Below are 21377 nucleotides of genomic sequence, written 5' to 3' on the forward strand. Positions count from 1 at the left end.
GCATGCTTCAGGTCCTTTATCTGGTTCTCTTATGAAGTAAGTTATTTTACCTTCCTTGATTGTATTTATAAGTGTGTGACATTACTTACAATGATGTAAGCAAGGTAGGTAAAAAGCCTTCCATAGAAAGTTGACTGCTGCACTGTTCCTGTGCAGTAGCGTGTGCAGGCAGCAACTTTCCTGGTGGAGAGTTGACTTCATACAGTCTCCTCGGGAACTGGTAGGAACCTATTTCCTCAGCTATTCCTTCCACTCTGAAGAGTTGAGTTATATCCCACGCTGGATCCCAACCTGGATCTTGTGATCTCGAGGTCTTGTGAATGTGTAACATGTTCCTTATCTAGTTCTGGATGGTAAGTTTGTTAGATCATCAAAACATAAAGTAAAGTACATATGCCCAAGGTACTTGTATCCTATCACCTTATTATTTTATATCATCCATTGCTAAAATTTACCCTTATATGCCTTATTTGAAGTTGATTGGTTCATGTTCTACCGTTTGTTGCCAAATATACTCTTATACGCCTTAAATGAAGTTGATGCCTCTTTTATTGCCATGTTATCTCTTCCGTAGTTGATTATTCTTAATTGAAGTTATTATTATCCCTTACATTGTGAATTATATTTATTTGAAGTCATTGTTAAATGTTACCTCTTCCATTGTTGAAGTTACTCTTAATGGAAATCATTGTTACATATTATCTTTCCTATTGTTGAGTTGTTCTTACTTGTTATCGTTGTTACGTGTTATCTCCCTCATTGCTGAGTTATTCTTATTTAAAGTCATTTACTTGTTATGTCTTTCATTGTGTGCTCATTCTTCCGTTTTATTGTGTTTTCGTAATTCTTGAATTGTTCTACTTGTCGTACCTCTGAGTTATTGTTGTTGTTGTTATACTCAGTGTTGTTGAGCCGAGGGCTATGCGTGGTTGTGATATTGAAATTATTTTGAGGAAAAGTAGTGGCATATGGGCACATGTGGTACGAGTTGTTATGTTACTGGCATACGTGATATTGTTGAAAGGATTGTCGGGGTGTTCGCACGTAATTTGTCCGTACTATTGTTATTATTGATATTTTCACATGTGGAATGATAAGGCGGGCTATATATGTGTGATTTGCGCTAGTGGAGAGACAAGATGGGAATATTATTATGTGAGTGTGGTGAGACAAGGCATGCATTTTCTTTATTATTGCGCATGCGTCGAGACAAGGGGGCTATGTCGGGGGATGGCTTGTGATGGCCTGGGGGCATTGTTATTGATGATATTTGATGTAGTGGGGTGCCTACCTTGTATGAGTCATGCATTTCATGTTTTGTTGTGTTGTTTTCTATGTGTCATTCGTTGTCTCTGCTCTTACTTGTTGACTTGAGTTGTGATAGAATACTTGCACAAACATACACGTAATTAATCACTCATATCGGTTTAAGAAGATGATTCATGATGTCTATTGATCATTTGCATGTATTCTCGTATATTGCCTTCTGTGTGAGAGTTGTACTATTGACACGTGAGTTGTCCATGTGTTTAAGAGATATTGTTATTGCTAGCCTGTGAGTTGTCCGTGCGGACATGAGATATTGTCACTCCCTTAGCACGTGAGTTATCCGTATAGATATGAGGTATTAATGGTATTGACACACGAGTTGTCAGTGAGATGATTTGTAATGTGGGCACAAGATGCCAAGTGATTATGGTTCGTGATTTGGGACCCGTGATTTGTGATTATGTGTTGTGGTACCTTGAGGAAATTCTTGAATAAATCTTGTGTGAAAGCGGTTGTTCTTATTAGGTTGTTACTTGTTTTCCTTTACTTGGTTTCACCGGATTTAAACTGTATTTTGTTTACTTTAAGGCGTCATTACCTGTTGGCTCCTTGTTGTTAATTGTTGTTCTAGTTCTTATTGCAAGTATTGTAACATTATTCTTACCATGTTTAGCCTTATATTGCCCCCTGTTAGTTTTATATTCATAATTGTATAGGTTATTATGTCTAGTAGGTGTCTTGACCTTTCCTCGTTACTACTCTATTGAGGTTAGTCTTGATACTCACCGGGTACTGTCGTGGTGTATTCATGCTACGCTTTCTGCACATTTTTGTGCAGATCCAGGTACCTCGGAGCTTGTTGATCATTAGATAGCTGATCAGATATTGTTGTGGGGACTTCAAGGTATACATGCCATCACGTTCGCAGGCCTTGCAGTCACCTTCTGTAGTTTATTTGGTACTGTTTATTTCTATTCCGAAACAATTGTACTTAGAGATTTTCTAGTGAACTCAGTAGAGCTTATGACTTGCACTACCGGTTTTGGGATGTAGTATATCATGTTGGGATTGTTGGCTTTATATGGAGATATTTGGTTCATGTTTAATAGTTGTTTGGTATCGATTATTAATTTATAAAGTGTTAGTCTTACCTAATTTTAGAGACTAAGTGCCATTATAACATCTTTCTGAGGAAAACTGGGGTCGTGACAAAGAAGTAGGCTCTAGGTGCCCAGCAATGCCAAAAGTGGTTCCTGATGTCTGTTTCCTACTCTCATTTTGTAGTACCATTGCATAAATGTGGTTAATAGTCGGTACATTAGGCATCATGCGTATTTGACTTCTAGCTTGTTTAAAGTTTTTAGAGGGTGTTTGGATTAACTTCTAAGCTGGTCAAATCAACTTTTAAGCTCTCTTTTTTAAAGCTTTTTAGTGTTTGGCGAAGCTATAAAGTGCTTAAAATAAGTTAAAAACTGTTTGAAACAAATCAAAAGTAAAAAGTTGGGCAACCCCAACTTATTGCTTTTTGGCTTAAAAGCTATTTCGACTGAAAAGCTACTTTTTTTAATCAATCCAAACAGATTTTTATTCAATCCCAACTGAAACAAACGCTGAAATTCTACTCAACGTAATCCTTAGCAGGTGGAGGCGATAAAATAGAATCATATTCTGCCCATAAATCCTTTTTTAATACAATTTACGCCATTAGGCGGCGTAGTCATTATATTGCTCCCCAAGATTACAGCATAACAGAGGAGGGCATCCATCTGGCCTCCGTTCAATAAAAATCCTTGTAATAATAATCAGGGTTGTATACAAGTGGAAAGATTCACAATCTATGTTTATAACGATTCCTATTCTCCTATACAAGATTAGTGTTAGCCCCTTGACAAAGGTCCTCGGCAGGTGTGGGTTGTGACAAGGATATTTTATGATGGCCTTGGCACACAACTTGAAAAATTGGGCAACATCATGAAGGGCTGCTCGGCATGACGGATTATGCGGGGTTTGACAAATGCACCTTGAACGGAAGCAAGGCGCATTTCACTTGGACATGTAGGTTGGCAAAACAATGGCAAGGCAAAGCCATGTCAAAGCAGGGGCAAAGACATGGCAAGGCAAGACAATGCAATGAGGGACAAGCAATGACAATTGATGCGAGCAGATTTAATCAAGTTGGGGGCGACTTGACATAAGCGGGCAATTGTGACAATGAACGTGTGCGGCTAAGTCAGTGGTTGGCGAGCTGGGGTCATGACATGGGTGCAGAGCAGTGTCAAGGACAAGGCTGGGCGCAATGCCAGCCTTGGGCACAAAGCAGCTGAGCGAAATTGGCACATGCCGTGCACAAGCAGCAGTTGGAAAACATGTGCAAAGCACATGGGAAGCAGTTGGCGGTTGCAACCTCTTCCAAGACATGCTGATCATGGCCTAAAACATGGGGCACATTTTTGTACTTTGTCTTAACTTGTTTGCCCATCGGTTGGGGCTTGTCAACTGATTGTAGCCTTATAAATACTTGTCTAGGCTGTCCAAAACGGGGTAGAAACTTAGTCTAAGGCATTGTGAAGCCAAAATCGTCTAAATGTTTTGGAAACCCCGTGAAATGCACCAATTCTTTCACCCCAGCCCATATATCCTTCAACTTAGTAAAGTACATATAAATAGACAAGATGCCTTAGTGCAATAAATAAAGCCTTGAAGCATTTACCTTATCAAAATGCTCCTTGAGCTCTGCCCAAACAGTCTGAGCATTAGCGTAAAGAGGAGAGGAAAGTCGGAGCAACTAAGAGAGGATATTATTTCAGCTTAATCATTAAACTATCTGATTACAAGATATTTATAGTTATGTATCTATCCTATAACTAACTAATGGAGTACAATTTTACACCTAATCGCTACCCTAGTTATAACTTAATTAAACTTCTAACTGGAGTTAACTTAATACAAGTGAACTAACTCCTTTGCAAATTAAAATATACTCCACCAATTATGTCATTTTGTTAAATATAAAAACCAAACGGAATAAAGTCTGTCTTTTGTTTCGATTTCATCAATTTTTGTAGTTTTGTCATTTTCTTTAAATTGAAAACCAATAAAAACTTATGCATGTTTTCTTTAAATCATTTTGATTTGATCTTTGATTTGGTTCCGTGTTTTTTTTACAACTTGTCTTAACACTTTCTCAATGGGTATTTAAAAAGAATCATATAAATATTGACAATAAAATGCTTGGTGCTAACTTCAGTGCTCACGTTATTAAGCTTTCTTTATTATATCATAGAGTATTTATTACTTTTTCCATCCCAATTTGGTTGTTTAATTCTAATTTTGTTATTATTATGAGAAAATAAAGAATATGAATTTCTCTTTGAAATAATCATTTTTAATGAAAACAAGGACGTCTAAAGAAGTCATAAACGCGCAATTATGATTCCTTCTTCTATAATATTTTAAGAATATTTTAGTTATGGAAAATTTTAAATTTTTAAATATTAGTCCTTACATAATTATTAAAATTTAGTTAATTGAAAAAATTCTAATATTAAGAAAATAATAAGATAACAATGACTATTTTATCTAGTGTGAACTCTATTCTAAAAGGGTAAAAAAGATAACAATATTTTGCTAAGAGGTTTCATACTTTTAATTAGGATACGCGTTTTGCGTGTGTACCTTAATCAATGAGTATAAAATTTTAAAATTATATAAATATTATTAAATAATATGTTTGAGTTATAAAATAGAATTTAAAAAATATAAGCTCTTAAAAAATGACGAATATTAATCCTATTTGGTCAACAAAAATTTTCGATAGCTTAGTCATCTATTATTTATCCTTCTTTTGTTTTAACTTCGGATGGAAATAATTGTCTAGGTAATATATATTCTAGACAGGGCAACTAAAGAAAATAAAAAAAAAAATTATGTAGCTAAAAGGCAAATATTCATTTAGCTATGGATTAGTGATAGATTATCAAAAAATACCCTATTAGCTATGAGACGAATTTCAAAGTTAATTCCTATTTTTCTTAAAGTCAAATTCTGTAATAAAAAAATTTTAACAAAAAAAAAAGTCCTTTTCATCTAGTTGACGGAAATAAGCATTACCGTAAATTAATGTATTGTCTTGGAAACAAAGTGTTTTAATTTAGTATTTTCTTATATTTATTCTAGGTAAAATTTTCTAAAGTCCTAAATGTAAAGAATTCTTGCTTAATTCAAATAAGGAAAAATTTAAAAATAATAAATTTGATTTAATTCAAACACCAAAATATTAGATAGGATAATAATCAAAAAAATGATTTAGAATTTGACCTGAATATTAGATCCTAAATATTATTTTAAACATAAATGACAGTTTTGTCCAATATAAAATTAACTTTTAAAGGATAAAAAAGGCGAACGACATTTCGCTAAGGGTCTTCATGCTTTTAATACAGCATAGATATAGATATAGATTATCGAAGAAATTCAAAAATAGCCAGATTTACAAGTGGTCGTTCAAAAATAGCCCAGTTTCAAAAGTAATCGAAATTAAGCCACTTTTCATGTAAAGATAAATTTGAGCGAAAACACTGTTCAAAATCTGAAAATACGCCAGTATATTATGATGGAGTTCCAGCATACTTATCCTGAAACTCCAGTATAATGCTGGAGTTCAAGTATACTTATGCTGGAACTCCAGCATAATCCAGCATTAATATGATGGAGTTCCAGCATAAGTACACTAGAACTCCAGCATAATATACTGGAGTTCCAGCAAAGTATACCTGTCTAGTATAATATGCTGGAAGTTTATACACAAGTGCTCGAATCTCCAGTATATTATACTGGAACTTTCCGTGTGTTGGAGTTCCAGCATAATATGCTGGAAGTTCATACACAGGTGTACCGAACTCCAGTATATTATGCTGGACCGGTCTCTATTGCAGCAAAATAGTGGCTAATTTTCATTGACTTGGTAAACGCTGGCTATTTTTGAATGACCAGTCCGAAAACTGGCTAGACCGTGCTATTTTTACATAGATTATAGATAGGTTTTTATTGAAACCCCTTGATTTGGACCTAAAATTTTATACTCAATTTTACGTTATTGTTCCTTTTATGTTTACACTAAATTTTTATATTTTTTTCATAACAAATTTGACCCATCGTTCTACCAAATATCTATAATAATATATTAAAAGCACGATGACCTTTAGCGAAATGACAGGCGCCTTTTTTACAAACTTGTGATTTAATCATTTTTCTATAATTTGGAATTTTAAAATCAATAAACTTTTTATTATTAAATATTTTCTTATTTGAACTATGTACAAACTCCTAATATTTAGCTTATATGAATTTATTCCTTATTTGACTTCTATCCTATATATAGTAGTTAAAATATACACACGTAATTGAAGTTTACTTTACTAGCACATTAAGACTAGTGAGAATAAGTCTTTAAATAAATTTATAAAGAATATGCTTACGTTCGAACATAACAATAATTTATAGTCATAATAAATATATACTATATGTAGCTTAAGTTTATATTTAAATGTCGCAATATATACTTATATAAAATCATAAACCCAAGGAAACATAGATAAAATATTCAAATTTATTGAGATTAATAGCAAGAGGTCGCGCTTTAATTCATAATAAATTTAAGATAGTTTTAAGTATAACTTCCTGCATATTTCTTTAAAATCTTTTTTTAGTTGAACAATATTGGAAGCTTATATTAAAGATTTTAAAATTACTTATAATTTTATTTTGTATATTTTTAATTTATTTGAGTTATGTAACATAATTATAATACCTTTCATGTTATTTTGTGGACATTATGAAACATGCGTTTTAAAATAACCATAAACATTTGTATGGATATATAATATATCATCTTATTAAGAGTAAATTAAAAGGTTTAAGGTTAAATTATTTCTAAATATGAAAGTATGACATTCTTTGTGATGACCCAAAAGGTCATCACTTGTTTTTAAATTAAATTCTGCATTTCGAGGCCTTAAAAACCTCTTTTAGCATCACCTCGATTTGTGTGCATAGTCCGGACGCGTAGCCGAAAAGCCTATATGTGAAAATCTGTGAAAAATGATAAATTTTGACTATAAAATGAATTAATTTGACTTCGGTCAATGTTTTGGGTAAACGGACCCGGACCCGTGATTTGACGGTCCCGGAGGGTCCGTAGGAAAATATGGGACTTGGGCGTATGCCCGGAATCAAATTTCGAGGTCCCAAGCCCGAGAAATGAATTTTTGAAAGAAATTATTTCTGAAAGATATAAAGGTTTTTGAAAGTGAAATGTTATGTGAAACCAGAGGTATCGGGCCCGTATTATGGTTCCGGAGCCCGGTACAGGTTCAATTGATTTATATGTGTTGTCAGTAAAGTTTGGTAAGAAACGGGTTCCATTTGACGTGATTCGGACCTTAAATGCAAAATTTGATGTTTAAAGAAGTTTTGAGAAATTTCATTGATTTTGAGGTTTAATTCGTTATGTAAGAGGTTATTTTGGTGATTTGATCGCACGGATAAGTTCATATGATGTTTTTGAGTTAGTACGTATGTTTGGTTTGGAGCCCAGAGGGCTCGGGTGAGTTTCAGATGTGTTTCGGAAGGTTTTGAACTCATAAAAGTTGCAGGTTTTTGCTGTTCAGTGCCCAGGGATTTTATTCTTCGCGTTCGCGTGGGCCCACTCGCGAACACGTAAGGCAAATCTCCCAGGTGCCAAATTTCTTCTTCGCGACGCGAAACTGGTGACGTGAATGCGAGGCTAGAGGGGGGATACCCTTCGCGAACGCGTAAGGTTAAAGGCCTCGGGGAGGGGTTCACATTTTACCCTACGCGAATGCATCCACCTGGACGTGAACGCGAAGGCTGGAGGAGTTAGTGCTCCGCGAACGCGAAGGTCTCTCAGGCCTAGCTCATCGCGAATGCGATGAGACGATCGCGAACGCATAGACCAAATTCGCCCAGTTATTTTTAAGTTAAAAAAACAGAATGTATTATGGGAATTCCACCATTTTTCATAAACTTCATCTTCTCCGCACCTCTTGGGCAATTTCTGAAGAGGAACTTCACTATAGCTTCATAGGTATGTAATCCTAAGCTCGTTTTCTTCCATTTTTATCAACACCCACTAGATTTTTAAGCCTAAAACATGAAATTAAGGGTAGAAAATTAGGGATTTGGGTAGAGTTAGGGCTTTTTGATTATTTGGGAATTTGACCTCGTTTTGGGGTCAGATTTCAAAACAAATTATATATTCGGGCTCGTGGGTGAATGGGTGATCGGGTTTTGGTCCGAACCTCGTATTTTGACCAAGCGGGCTCGGAGTCGATTTTTGACTTTTTGGGAAGAATGATTAGAAAGTTATAATTAAGCATTGGAATTGGATTGTTTAGCGTTTATTGATGTTATTAAGTTGATTATGTCTAGATACAATTGATTTGGAGCCAAATTCAAAGGAAAATCGGTGTTTGAGGCTTGAGTTGGCTGTGGAAGTTCGAGGTAAGTGTTTGGTCTAACCTTAGCTTGAGGGATTAGGAGTCGTATCTTATTTGCTACATGTTAATTGTGGAGTACGACGTATAGGCATGGTGACGAGTATCTATACGTCGGTGTCAAGCATGCCCGTGAGTCTTGTATCATAATTGCTATGACTCCGTTGTGGTTTATTGTGCCTCACATGTTACTATCATCATTGTTCCCTTGCCAGGATGTTTGTTCTGATATTATTGTACCCTTGCCGGGATGTTGTTATATTGCTCTTGTTCCCTTGTCGGGATGTTGTTATATTGCTCTTGTTCCCTTGCCGAGATGTTGTTATATTATTCTTGTTCCCTTGTCGGGATTCTTTGTGGTTGTTGTTGATTTGTAACTGGGATCGGGTGGCACGCCTGCCACGAGAAAAATGAAATGGGAGCGGGTGTCACGCCTGCCACGAGATATATGAAATGGGAGCGGGTGGCACGCCTGCCACGAGATAAGTGAAATGGGAGCGGGTGGCACGCCTGCCACGAGATATATGAAATGGGAGCGGGTGACATGCCTGCCATGAGATAAATGAAATGGGAGCGGGTGGCACGCCTGCCACGAGATATATGAAATGGGATCGGGTTGCACGCCTGCAACGAGATAAGTGAAATGGGAGCGGGTTGCACGCCTGCAACAAGATGAGAAATGAAAGTGAATTCTATCTTTATTTTTCTTATCCTTGTTAGTAGTTGGATTTTGATTCCTTTATAATTCTCTTGATATTCTGTTTTACCTGATATTCCCCGAAGCATGTTTTCCCCCTCCCATCTTTACTTGTTTATTTCTGTTTTACTTTCCGCTGTATATTATATGACTGCACAGGTTGATTTGGTAGTCTGGTCCTAGCCTCGTCATTACTTCGCCGAGGTTAGGCTAGGCACTTACCAGCACAAGGGGTCGGTTGTGCTGATATTACACTCTGCACTCTTTTCTGCAGATCCCAGTGTTGTGGATTTCGGACCGCAGTGAGATTGCTGCTTCTGGTCCATCAGGCGACCCGAGGTAGTCCTGCAGGCGTCCGTAGGCCTTGCGTCTCCCTCTAGCTATTATTCCTGTTTCTTTCTTGTATTTCCAGAGACAGTGTTGTATTATTTCTTTCAGACCTTTATTTGTAGTAATCTTAGACAGTCTGTGAAGTTGTGACACCAATCTTGGGTAGTTTTGTCATGGAATGGTATTAATAGTATTATTAAACTTGAAATTTAAGTATTCCGCTTGTTAAATTTTGTTGATTCAACTGTTGGATTATAACTGTTAACGAATTTAAAAATGGATTAAGGTAATCTGTTCAGTAATTGGCTTGCCTAGCTCACACTAGCAGGCGCCATCACGACTCCCGAGAGTGGGAAATCCGGGTCGTAACATTCTTTTTTGGGAAAGACAAAAATAAAATATGACACATAAATTAAGATAAAAAGAGTAGAATTTTAAAATTAATAAAAAATGTATCTTGTATGTATCGCAACATCGTTCATTAAAATGAACGAGGTAAGGCAAAATAAATAAACTTCGTACCAAAAAAGTATTACTAGAAATTTATGTCGCAACCTTCACACACAACTACGGTTAAGCAACCAAGATAACCCATAAATATGAGTTTATGATTTCATGACAAAGCAATGCTTATAGCCTGTGTGGCCAAGTTTTTTTTTGGGCCAGAAGTACTTTTTTTGGCCAAAAGCACTTTTGGCCCAAAATTGAGGTGTTTGGCCAAACTTTTGGAAGGAAAAAAGTGCTTTTGAGGAGAAGCGGAAGCAGTTTTTGAGAAGCAGAAAAAAGTAGCTTCTCTCCAAAAGCACTTTTTTGAGAAGCACTTTTGAGAAAAATACACTTAGAAGCAGTTTTCAAAAGCTTGGCCAACACTAATTACTGCTCAAAAGTGCTTTCTAAATTAATTAGCCAAACACAAATTGTTTCTCACAAATGCACTTTTTTAAAAAGTACTTTTGAGAAAAACACTTCTCAAAATAAGCTGATTTTAGAAGCTTGGCCAAACATGCTACTATGAGAGACGCAATATCATCAACATTCATAATTTTTTTAAAAAATTTACACTTTTTCCTTTCATTTTAATTTATATCTCAATCATATCTATTTATAATATTTATATTCTTATTAAATATTTGCCTTCATTAATATGGGGTACACGCATGACGCGCGTGCCCTAAGACTAGTATGCAAAATAAGAAAAAAGATTTTTTTATTCGAGGCTATAAGGAATTGAGGATATGTCAAGCAAAACAATATAATAGCTGTTTGGTCAAGCTTTCTCTTTTTTTTCTTTTGTGACTAAAAGTATTTCTTTTAAGTTATGGAATTTGACCAGACTGTTAGAAGGAAAAAAAAAAAAAAATTTACTTTTGAGTGAAACAAGAAGTGATTTTTGAGAAATAGAAAAAAATAACTTCTCCCAAAAATACCTTTTTGAAAAGTATTTTTGAGAATATGCTTAGAAACACTTTCTAAAAACTTGACTAAATATTAATTACTGTTCAAAATTACTTTTTAAATTAATTAGCTAAATTTAATATGCTTTAAGTAATTTTTTTAAAAATTAAATATTTTTAAAATAAATTTCCATGAATACACGAACATATCTTCTTCTCACCCTTCACACGAACATATTATCTGAATTTCCAAAATATTACTATAACTGAACAACTTCCCACTGTATATATAAACACCAGTTCCAAGAACTTACACTCTCTACTCTCCCCACCATTGCCATTTTTTCCTCTCTATTTCATTTTCACCTGAAAAGAGAAAAATGCCTCAACCATGCTCTCCCTATGCTTCCAAAATGCCATTATTTATCTCAAAACAGACCTTTAGTTTCCTCTTCATTCTCTTCATTCTTGCTTTCTTCACCACCCTCCACCATTATTACTCCCATCACCAAAACTCCCCAAATCAAAGTTCCCAAAACACCCTTTTCTTCCTCAACACTTTCCTCTCTTCCGCCACAAACTACACACTCGCCACTTACCTCCGCCACCTCACCCTCCACCCCCACCTCGCTGGCACCACCCCCTCCCTTAACACAGCACTCTATGTTAAATCCCATTTTGAATCCTTAAACCTTCAAACCCACGTTACTAACTATTCCGTTCTCCTCTCGTACCCTTTATTCTCTTCAGTTACTCTCCATTTTCCCAACGGTTCGGTTCTTTCTTTAACGTTGTCCGAACCGGGTTCGTCTCAAAACGGCGTTATAAAACCGTATCACGCGTATTCGCCATCTGGATCGGCGTACGGCAAGCCGGTTTTCTTGAACTACGGGAGGGAAAAGGACTATGTTGCGCTCAGTGCACAGGGGGTGAAGATTAATGGATGTGTTGGGTTAGCGAGGAGGGGTGGTGGGTTGTCGAGGAATGAGGTGGTGGAGAAGGCGGCGGCGCGTGGGGTGACGGCGGTGCTGATGTTTACTGATAGTGAAAGTGAGTATGCAAGTGGGGTTGAGAGAGGGACAGTAATGAGTGGGTTAGGGGACCCACTAAGTCCTGGATGGGGGGCTGGGGGTGAGAAGTTGAGATTAGATGACCCGCGGGTGATGAAAAGGTTTCCGAGTATACCTTCATTGCCTATATCAATGGCGTCAGCTGAGAGTATATTGAAGTCACTTGAGGGAGCTGACATGCCTTATGAATGGAGAATGAGCATGAAATGTAGTTCAAGTGGAAGAGTTGGGCCCGGTCCGTTTGTGGTCAACTTTACGTACGAGGTTAGTTGAGGTGGTTGACAACCCTCTTCTCATGCTCCTTCTTTTCTCATCTTTTTGTGTTGAATGTCTTGGTAGGCGTATGAATTTAAACTTTCCCTTTTATGGGTTTTGGATTCTATGACAGTGACCTCATTTGGTAGTTATTCATGAGTTATGAATTTATTTTGTACACATTTAGTGTGGCACAACTACTTGGTTATGTGGAATCCATACCTTAAAGCCTACATCCACTGACGTTGATTATGACTACTAAGTATTATTTGGCTAAATTTTTGAAAGTTTGTAGAGTGATGGGTTATTTTAGTTCCATAAAGGTATTTTTCTATTTTGTCGTAAAATGAGATGGAGGAGTTCAATTTTTAAGTGTGTTTGTGTTTCCCAAAATCTACAAGTTTGTAAATTTTGGTGATCTTCTTGATAGATGATGGTTAAAGATTGCTTCGTTGTTGTCATGTCTACTTTTGGTTGAACAATTGCCTTTTTTGTTTGGATTGCTGAGTAGGCTTTGATGATAGATGGAAAGATTATATTTCCAAATTGTGCATATGTTTTCTTTTTTGAGCATCATGTTGGTGAATTAATGAATTGATATTTGACAATAAGAAAAATCTTGAAAGTGGGGGGTGGGTGGTACTGGCTTACCCCATGCTTGGTTGTAGGGTGGTAGGACAATTTGAGTAGGATAGTGTTCATCTCACCTTAAAGAAGTTATGTTTATCTGCCGGGAGGTAGCTGGTGGGGAAAGAGGGATGTTGGAGGAGCTTAGATATCTTGTAACAGAAAGATGAACCTGAAAATTTGCATAGATAGGTTGGCCTAACGATACTTAGCTTTAGCTATGAGAGTTTGTGCTTTTTGTGCTTGATCGAGGTTCTGATCAATGCTATTGGGCATGCAGCAGTAAGTATTTGAAAGATAAACTATTAGCAAGATTTTAGCTATGAGAGTTTGTGCTTTTTGTGCTTGATCGAGGTTCTGATCAATGCTATTGGGCATGCAGCAGTAAGTATTTGAAAGATAAACTATTAGCAAGATTTTAGTATGATGGATGTATTTGAGGTTTGGGGTACCTGTGTCATTCTCGTTCAACACGGGAATACATAAAGGCAATTGAAAAGATTGAAAAGATCCATGTTGATTCATTAGCCAATCTGCTCTTGCTTCCCTTATTTGGTTTTCTTGTAACTTTGTCTTTTGTCTAGTTATGAAGGTCATTTCTCTGTTGCATTGTTGTCAAACATTAGCTGGCTTGTCAAGGTGATCTGAGATAGAATTTTGGAAAACAGGACATAAATTTCTAGACTCTGGATTCTGTAAGTTTCTTTAGAACTAAATGCAAAGTATTTTAGGTTTCTGATATTTTTTAGTTGGCTGATGTCGTAAAATATGATGGCCAAATTAGGAGAACTTAAGCATTTTTTCATTCTTCTCTAGTTCCACGTGTCACATGACATGTGAGTGATTCACACAACATCTCTTTCATTTATAAAGGGTCAACATGAGCTCGGGGTATAGCTATAGCTGATACCAGACCAGTTGTTCATGAAGCATTGATAAAATAAATGTGATGTGATGGGACAGCTTAAATACACAATAGAGTACTCAGCTTGAAAGGTTGAATTAATTTTAGATTCCAGAGTTTTGATAGCCCAAATAATCAAAGATTGGATTATGAATGTAGTCAGTACAAGCGAGATACTTAACATGAAAAACTTAAATGCTACGCAGATGCTCCATCAATCCTTAGCTATTACTGTGTCCTCCCAATAAGGTGAAAGGAAGACCGAGCAGAACCATGTCTTATTTTCTGTAATCAAATATTACATATGTTTTTCACCACGAACCACTAGAGTTTTCAAAATTTTAAGCTAACTCTAACTCTTTTACCCAGTGACAAGTGTTGCTTTTAATGAGAGAGGAGTATCCTTTGGGGAGTATGGTCGTCTAGATGAGAAAACTACACTCTATGGAAATAAACTTACTTATTTTTACTCTTTCCTCATAAGCTATGACAACATTTATGGATCTACTCCAGAGCTGATCACTTTTTTCATGAAGAAAATATCTTTCACGAAGCAGTAAAGTTGCTTTGTCTATGTCGTATGACTAACTAGGTATATTAGGACCCAATTTCTCAAGGAGTTCTTGCTTTCCTTTTGGATCGACCTCATTGAAATAGTATGGAACTCAATTCTTGCTTTAGTAGATGCTTTCGTTCAAATTGGGTCTCTAATTATGATAAAGGGCTTATTTGTTTTTTTACCTGAAGAAGTGGGTGATTTATTGTCAGATTCTGCTAGGGATGAGTTACTTGTTACAACTGCCACTAACTATTGTGTCACTGCTGCTACTTTTATTGTCACTATGCATTAGTCATCATAGCTATTGCCAAGTTTAGAATTATGTGATATCTCAAAGGTTACTAACATTTCTGTAGTGTTATGAAGTGCTTAAATTGTTAAATATATGCTTTGGTTGATAGAAAGCAAAAATAACTCCTGCTAGTTATTTCTTCATTATCACACAATCATTACTTGGATCGGCATTTTAAAAGGCATTCTTTATGCTTCCCTAAGACAGACATGCATGATTGAAATACATCTTAGGAAAGTCATGTTTTTAAAAGGAACTTTACTGTATTGAAAGTCTCTACGGACTCATTCGTTCCCCATCTTTGAAGAAATGCAGTTCATGAGTTTCATCAAAGCAATAGATTTTCTGCAGTTTTTACCTTCTAATTCTATCTACATACCTAACCTAATTGTACAGAGTTTGAATTCATGCAACCATTAGCTTGAATTGAGTTTTGTCAAGTTTATTTTGCTTTGTGTATTTTTTGACGAATAAAATATTCAGTCCCACATCATCTCTCATATTGATGTTCTTGTTATTTTGGTATTCCATTTTCTCATTTCTTAATGTCTTTCTAATACATGTACATGCACATGACAAGATCCAAAGTGACTGGCCTTGAACAGAACCTGCATCAGACATCCCCCCCCCCACCCCCCCCCCACCCCCCCCCAAAAAAAAAAGGAAAGAAAAGTATAAAAAGAGAGAACCTGCATCAGATTACTCCCTGAAAAAAATGACATGGATTGAGTATTCAAAAAGTTAATATAAAGTATTTTGCTATTTCTTTTGTAAAGTGTTTAACGACTAAAGTTTCCTAACAAAACGATGAACATATGGATGGCTCAAAAGCAGGTCATAGCAGAAAATTATTAAAAACGTATCTGCATTATTTCTGATTCCAGGGGGAGAGAAAGATGGCAACAGTTCATAATGTTTTTGCTGTCATAAGGGGGTCAGAAGAGCCGGATCGTTTTGTACTTCTTGGGAACCATAGAGATGCATGGACTTATGGAGCAGTTGACCCCAATAGTGGAACTGCTGCCCTGCTTGACATTGCTCGTCGATATGCTCTTCTCATGCGTTTGGGTTGGAACCCTCGAAGAACAATCATTCTTTGCAGTTGGGACGCAGAAGAGTTTGGGATGGTAGGTAATGTCTTTTTTCCAGAAGTCACCTGTATGTTCTGCTGTTAGATGGTAGGACCAGGTACAGCATCTAGAATTGGCTGGGAGAATATTCTGCCCAACTTGTTTAACCCTCTTTTCCGAACTATGTATGCTAATTCAATAGAATAGGCTTATGTTTCTCTTTAATCACTTCATCTTCTGCTAATGAAGAAGAATTTTAAGTGGACACAACCTCTAAGTCTGGCTGGATGATTAAACTGTGGGATTGGCCGTAAAATAAGCAAGTGGTTTGAGTGCCTATAGTCTATAAGCCTTTATGCAAGTTTTTTTGGCATGGGCTATTTAACAGATAGAGAGTGTAGCACAGTTCATACAGATATTCTTGAAACCTGAACTGGCTACTGAAATGTTAGACTGCTTCCTCAAAGCTACTAGGGTTTATTCTCATGATCTTTACTTTTGTTTTGCACTCATCTTTCTCTCTTTTCATGGATTCAGATTGGATCAACTGAGTGGGTTGAGCAGAATCTTGTCAACCTTGGATCTAAATCTGTGGCCTATCTAAATGTGGATTGTGCAGTTCAAGGCCCTGGTTTTTTTCCCAGTACAACCCCTCAGTTAGATGATCTGCTTACTGAGATCACCAAGAAGGTAAGCCTGCTAAGCTATCATTTAGTGGAAATAGTTTATACCATGATGCCTTTTTATCTTGTACTTTAGCTAATTGTATTTGATCTGCTGGATAAGGTTAATGACCCTGACTCAGAGGGCATGACTCTTTATGAAAGATGGACAACTGCTAATAGAGGTATCAGGGTAAATTTCTTATGCCCTCTTTTCTTCATTTCTTTACACAATCTCATAATCGGTGTATCATGGCTGAGCTTTTAAGATATGGTGTTTGGACTTTGGATGGACATTGAACATTTTTGTGTTTGTAAATGGGTGCATGAAAACAAAACTTGGCTCTCATGCTGTTTGTTGTGTTCTCAGTGAATTTCATCCACTCAAATCTTCAACGTGCGCAAATTAAACATACTAACACATGCAAAGAGTGCAATTATATCCTTGTGCAGTGTATTACCAAAAATGCTCTTGATTTTAGATTTCATGACCCACTTTTGTGAGCTTGGCTCAGAATAAATATGGAATTCATAATAGATCTTAGTTCTTGATCAATTAAAGCAACTCGAAACTAAAAATTTCTAAATGAGAAGAAAGAAAGAGAGCATCCTATGGCATGATGAATGCTTGCTATCACAACATCCTTCTTCAAAGAATATGGTAAGATTGACTTCTCTATAAATACTTAACAGGATGCAAAGTTAAATGCATGTGTGTGCAGTGTTTTTGAAATGGTAAATGACTGCAAATTTGGTCGAGTAAGTGGCCCTCATTGCAACTCTTTGCATTTGGAAAGAGTTATTTATCCTCCAAAAGAAAAGCCATTTTATAGGCAACTGAAATGTATTGACCTATCTTTGCAATGATAAGATCCCCTCTGTAGCCAGTTTTAATTTTAGCTACAGTGCTGTTTCCCCCTGTTTTAGTTTATATCCTTGTGTCCATTATCTGCTCTTCTGTACTCTTCTAAGCTGCATGCAATAGTGATGGTCTTTGCATATGCAGATTCAGAGACTTAGTGGAGTAGATTCAGATTTTGCTTCATTTTTGCACCATGCAGGTGTTCCTTCTGTTGATTTGTACTACGGCAAAGGTACAGTGCTTCCATCCTTAGCTAAACCAGACCAAGCCCAAAATTATCCAAACCGTGGGACTTCAGTTCTTTCTTTCCCAGTTGCATTGTGCCCAATAAATTCTGTAATGATTGATTCATTCTGCTGCAGATTTTCCGGTATATCACACAGCATTTGATTCCTATAGCTGGATGGTGAACTTTGGAGATCCGTTCTTTCAGCGGCATGTGGCAGGTAGTTTCTTATCTTCTGTACTTTGCTTTTAAATGTTTTTGTAGCTTATTCAGATTTACCGACTTTGTGTATATTATATGTTAGACTCATCTTAATATAACTTGAAAATATTTCTTAATACAAGTTTTTAGGGTTTTATTTTATCTTGGCTTTTGAGGTCATGCTCCGGAGATGACATGGCTCTTTTCTTTTGTTTCTTCTCCCCTCACAGTGACTGGAGTTTGGGGTCTTCTTGCACTTCGCCTTGCTGAGGATCCGATTTTACCTTTTAATTATCTCACATATGCTGTTCAGCTGCAGGTATATTAAAGCGTAAGCTATTGTTAATACCTCTGACCTAGTGCATTTAGATGCTGGAATATTACGAGTGCTTGAAGCATTATTCCCACGCCATAGAGTGCATAAATTGAATACCTTTTCTATGCATCTCTCATATTTATATTGTGCTAATTTCGTCCATGATATTCAGTGTATGCTTGGCCATTGTGATTGCTCTCGACCAAACTCACTTGAATGCATATATTTATTTCTTATAGAAGAAGAAAAAACACGATTTCCTTTATACTATGTGATTGGCTCTAAAAAATGCATGTTTTATGAGGATGAGGAGGTGAATTCCTTTGAAGCCAGCAATAGTGATGCTTGCTTTACTAAAGATCATAATCGATATTTATTTTCAATGAGCATCACACAAGATCTCTCCTTCTCCCTGACCTTCCCTGGAAACACCCTTTCCTGTGGGTTAATCCGTACTACTTTACAGGACTATACCCATATTCTGAGTGACTTATTGGAAGGAGGCATCTCTTTGCATCCTATTACTGCTGCCATTCAGGAACTTGCTGCTGCAGCTATAGAAACTCTGGAAGAAGCAAAGGTCAGATATCAAACTTTAAATTTTAGATATAAAACATTGTTGGACAATTTCAGTCTGTAGAAGCCTTCTTTCTTTTTTCCAAAGTAGTTATGATCGGATACCGAGCATTGAGAAGTAACGGAGAAAATTTGTGGGAATGAAAAGCTTAAATAATGGGGTACTGGAATGAAGTTTACCTTTAATGCTGCTTTTTCCGCTTCTATTTGTAATTTATAATCTTCACAAGTACTGGAAGTTTTAACAAGGTAGTTATAGGAAGTTTTCCTCTGAACCCAGGTCCCTATCTCCCTTATACATGGTAATCTGTAGTAACAAATCTTACATAAACAGATATACTATGTAGAACATAGAGAGGAAACACGAAAGAGATTCCTGATAATCAAAACTGAAGAAAAGAAAAGGAGAAACAACAAATGATGCCTTTGTTTTCTATTACTTGGATTGCTGTTAGCATAGGTTTATAACATGAGATGATGTTCCAAAATGTTTTCCAAAAAAGAAAGATTCAGTGGGTGAGTTTAGTAAAAGTAAGGGACAAGGGCCAAAGACTGCCACCTTTTCCTACTTGTTGTGCATTTTAAATTGTGTGGGATTGACATTTAAATTTTGTCAACACTATTTTATGTTTTGCTTGCTTCTTTGTTTTAGGTTTATTTTTAATATTACTCTTATGCTGGTGATTTCATATTCACTCTGGTTCTCCGTTTCTCTTCCTAAACCTAGAAACTGAAAGATGATGAAACCACCGACGAGCACGCTGGACTGAAGCAACGGATGTTAAATGATCGGCTCATGCTTGCTGAGAGGGGCTTTTTGGATGCGGAAGGGCTTCAGGGAAAACCATGGTTCAAGCATATGGTAAGCTTTTTCTCCTTAATAGTTAAGATGATTTCATCATTCATCATTCATCATTTGGGTCCACATTCTCTCTGCTCCATGAAACCATGATAACTACAGAGCTTCGCAGGCCAATGGAGAAAGTACTAAATACATCTTAATAATTTGGACTGTTTATCAATAGTCCCTCCGTTCCATATTGTGAGAACCAGTTTGAAAGGGCATGTAGTTTAAGATAGAAATATTTTGGAACTTGTGGTCTTAAGTAATCCAGACCTTTTATGTGGTTATAAAATCATGATATTAATGTCAAAATTGGAAGTTTAAGTTTTAATTGTTTCTAGGTATAGAAAGGTGTAGGAAAAAAAACTAATAAGAAAAGCGCATCACATAAAATGGAACAAAGGTAGTAGCTAAAGAAAGCCACCTTGAGTGACTTTGTTTTGGATGATCTTCGTTAGATTGATATGCTCTAGATGCTGCAACGGTAGGCTGATATCCCATTACCAAGAGCAATTAAGTAAATGGACACGTAGAAGAGCACATTATGTGTAGTCGACCGGAACGCACAAGTGCTTTTCTTCCATTAGGCTCTAAGAAAATATGTTAATGATAATGAAACTTAGTCCCTGCAAAAAGAGGAAAAATATCCAGTTTCAAGATTTCATTAATTGCGAAATGAAAAAATTGACATTAAGATAAATTACAGCCACCACAAAAGTGGCATGGAAGATGGCACACGTCGTGTATCTTACCCGACTACTTAATAAATGTATAAAAATGTTTTACTCATAGGTCAAGCTAGGTTTACTTTATCGGGATGAAGGTAGAAATAGGTCTTACTAACTGTTCGAGTTTTGGGAATGCAGGTTTATGGCCCTCGTAATGACGGTGAAAGTGAGTTAGATTTCTTTCCTGGAATAGCCAATGCAATTTCTAGATCCTCAGGACTGAACAGCAAAGAGCACAACGAAGCAATTCAGCATGAGATCTGGAGAACTGCAAGGGCCATTCAAAGAGCTGCTCATGCTCTTAAAGGTGAACTTACCTGAAAGAATAGTGACAATGCTTAGATTCTCATATCTTGTAAAGAGAACATAAACAACATGCTCACACCTGTACATGTCTTTTCTTCTTTTTCTAGTTTGCAATTAGAATATTAAAGTTATAGAATTCTTTCTTTTTTTCACCCTCTTGGAGTTGGACCAATTCTCTATTTTGCACTTTGATTTTCAATACTATTCGACATTGAGCAACTAAATTTGCAATGCATGAGGACAGTCCAAACAAGTTCCAAAAAAAAAGACCCTTGGACTTGTTGGAAGACCAAAACTTAGAAAATAGCTAGTGTTAAGTGGTTTTACATAACCAAATTCAATCATGATGGATATTTGAAAGAACCGAAAGGCTGAATCGGTTGAAGAAGGATATTCCCAGCAACATAGAGTGGATTTCATAGATACTTCTGCTCCTGCAGCAAAACGATACATTATATTACCTGTAGTTGCATTTAGCAGCAAAGTTTGGCTGGAAATTTATCATGTTGATCTCAAATCGGCATTTCTGAATGGTGTAGTAGAAGTTGTTCCTGGTTATGAAGGTAAGTATACAAAGCTTCATGTAGCCTTTTGCATGGCTGAAAACAGACTCACAAGAGACTTAAAAAAGGAACAGATTCCTATTTGCAGAGACAAGGATTTAAAAGAAGTGAA

General features: G+C 36.4%; 1 protein-coding gene across 1 annotated transcript; it reads left to right on the forward strand.

The window, feature by feature from the left end:
- Window positions 11475-20854, forward strand: LOC109228816 (probable glutamate carboxypeptidase 2). Its single transcript, XM_019394033.1, has 10 exons — window positions 11475-12538; window positions 15796-16038; window positions 16519-16671; window positions 16768-16836; window positions 17650-17737; window positions 17868-17951; window positions 18163-18251; window positions 18715-18828; window positions 19552-19686; window positions 20535-20854. Exons 1-10 carry the CDS (start codon window positions 11585-11587, stop codon window positions 20715-20717), a joined length of 2112 nt encoding a protein of 703 aa, XP_019249578.1. The 5' UTR covers window positions 11475-11584; the 3' UTR covers window positions 20718-20854.

Source organism: Nicotiana attenuata, chromosome 1, assembly GCF_001879085.1.
Source record: "Nicotiana attenuata strain UT chromosome 1, NIATTr2, whole genome shotgun sequence".
Lineage (NCBI taxonomy): Eukaryota > Viridiplantae > Streptophyta > Magnoliopsida > Solanales > Solanaceae > Nicotiana > Nicotiana attenuata.

Excerpts from the sequence above, each read along its gene's own strand:
- LOC109228816 (XM_019394033.1), top strand. The coding sequence starts at position 11,585 with ATGCCTCAACCATGCTCTCCCTATGCTTCCAAAATGCCATTATTTATC. Across the intron at positions 16,672-16,767 it reads TTACTGAGATCACCAAGAAG|GTTAATGACCCTGACTCAGA; the intron begins GTAAGCCTGCTA and ends CTGCTGGATAAG. Across the intron at positions 18,252-18,714 it reads CATATGCTGTTCAGCTGCAG|GACTATACCCATATTCTGAG; the intron begins GTATATTAAAGC and ends ACTACTTTACAG.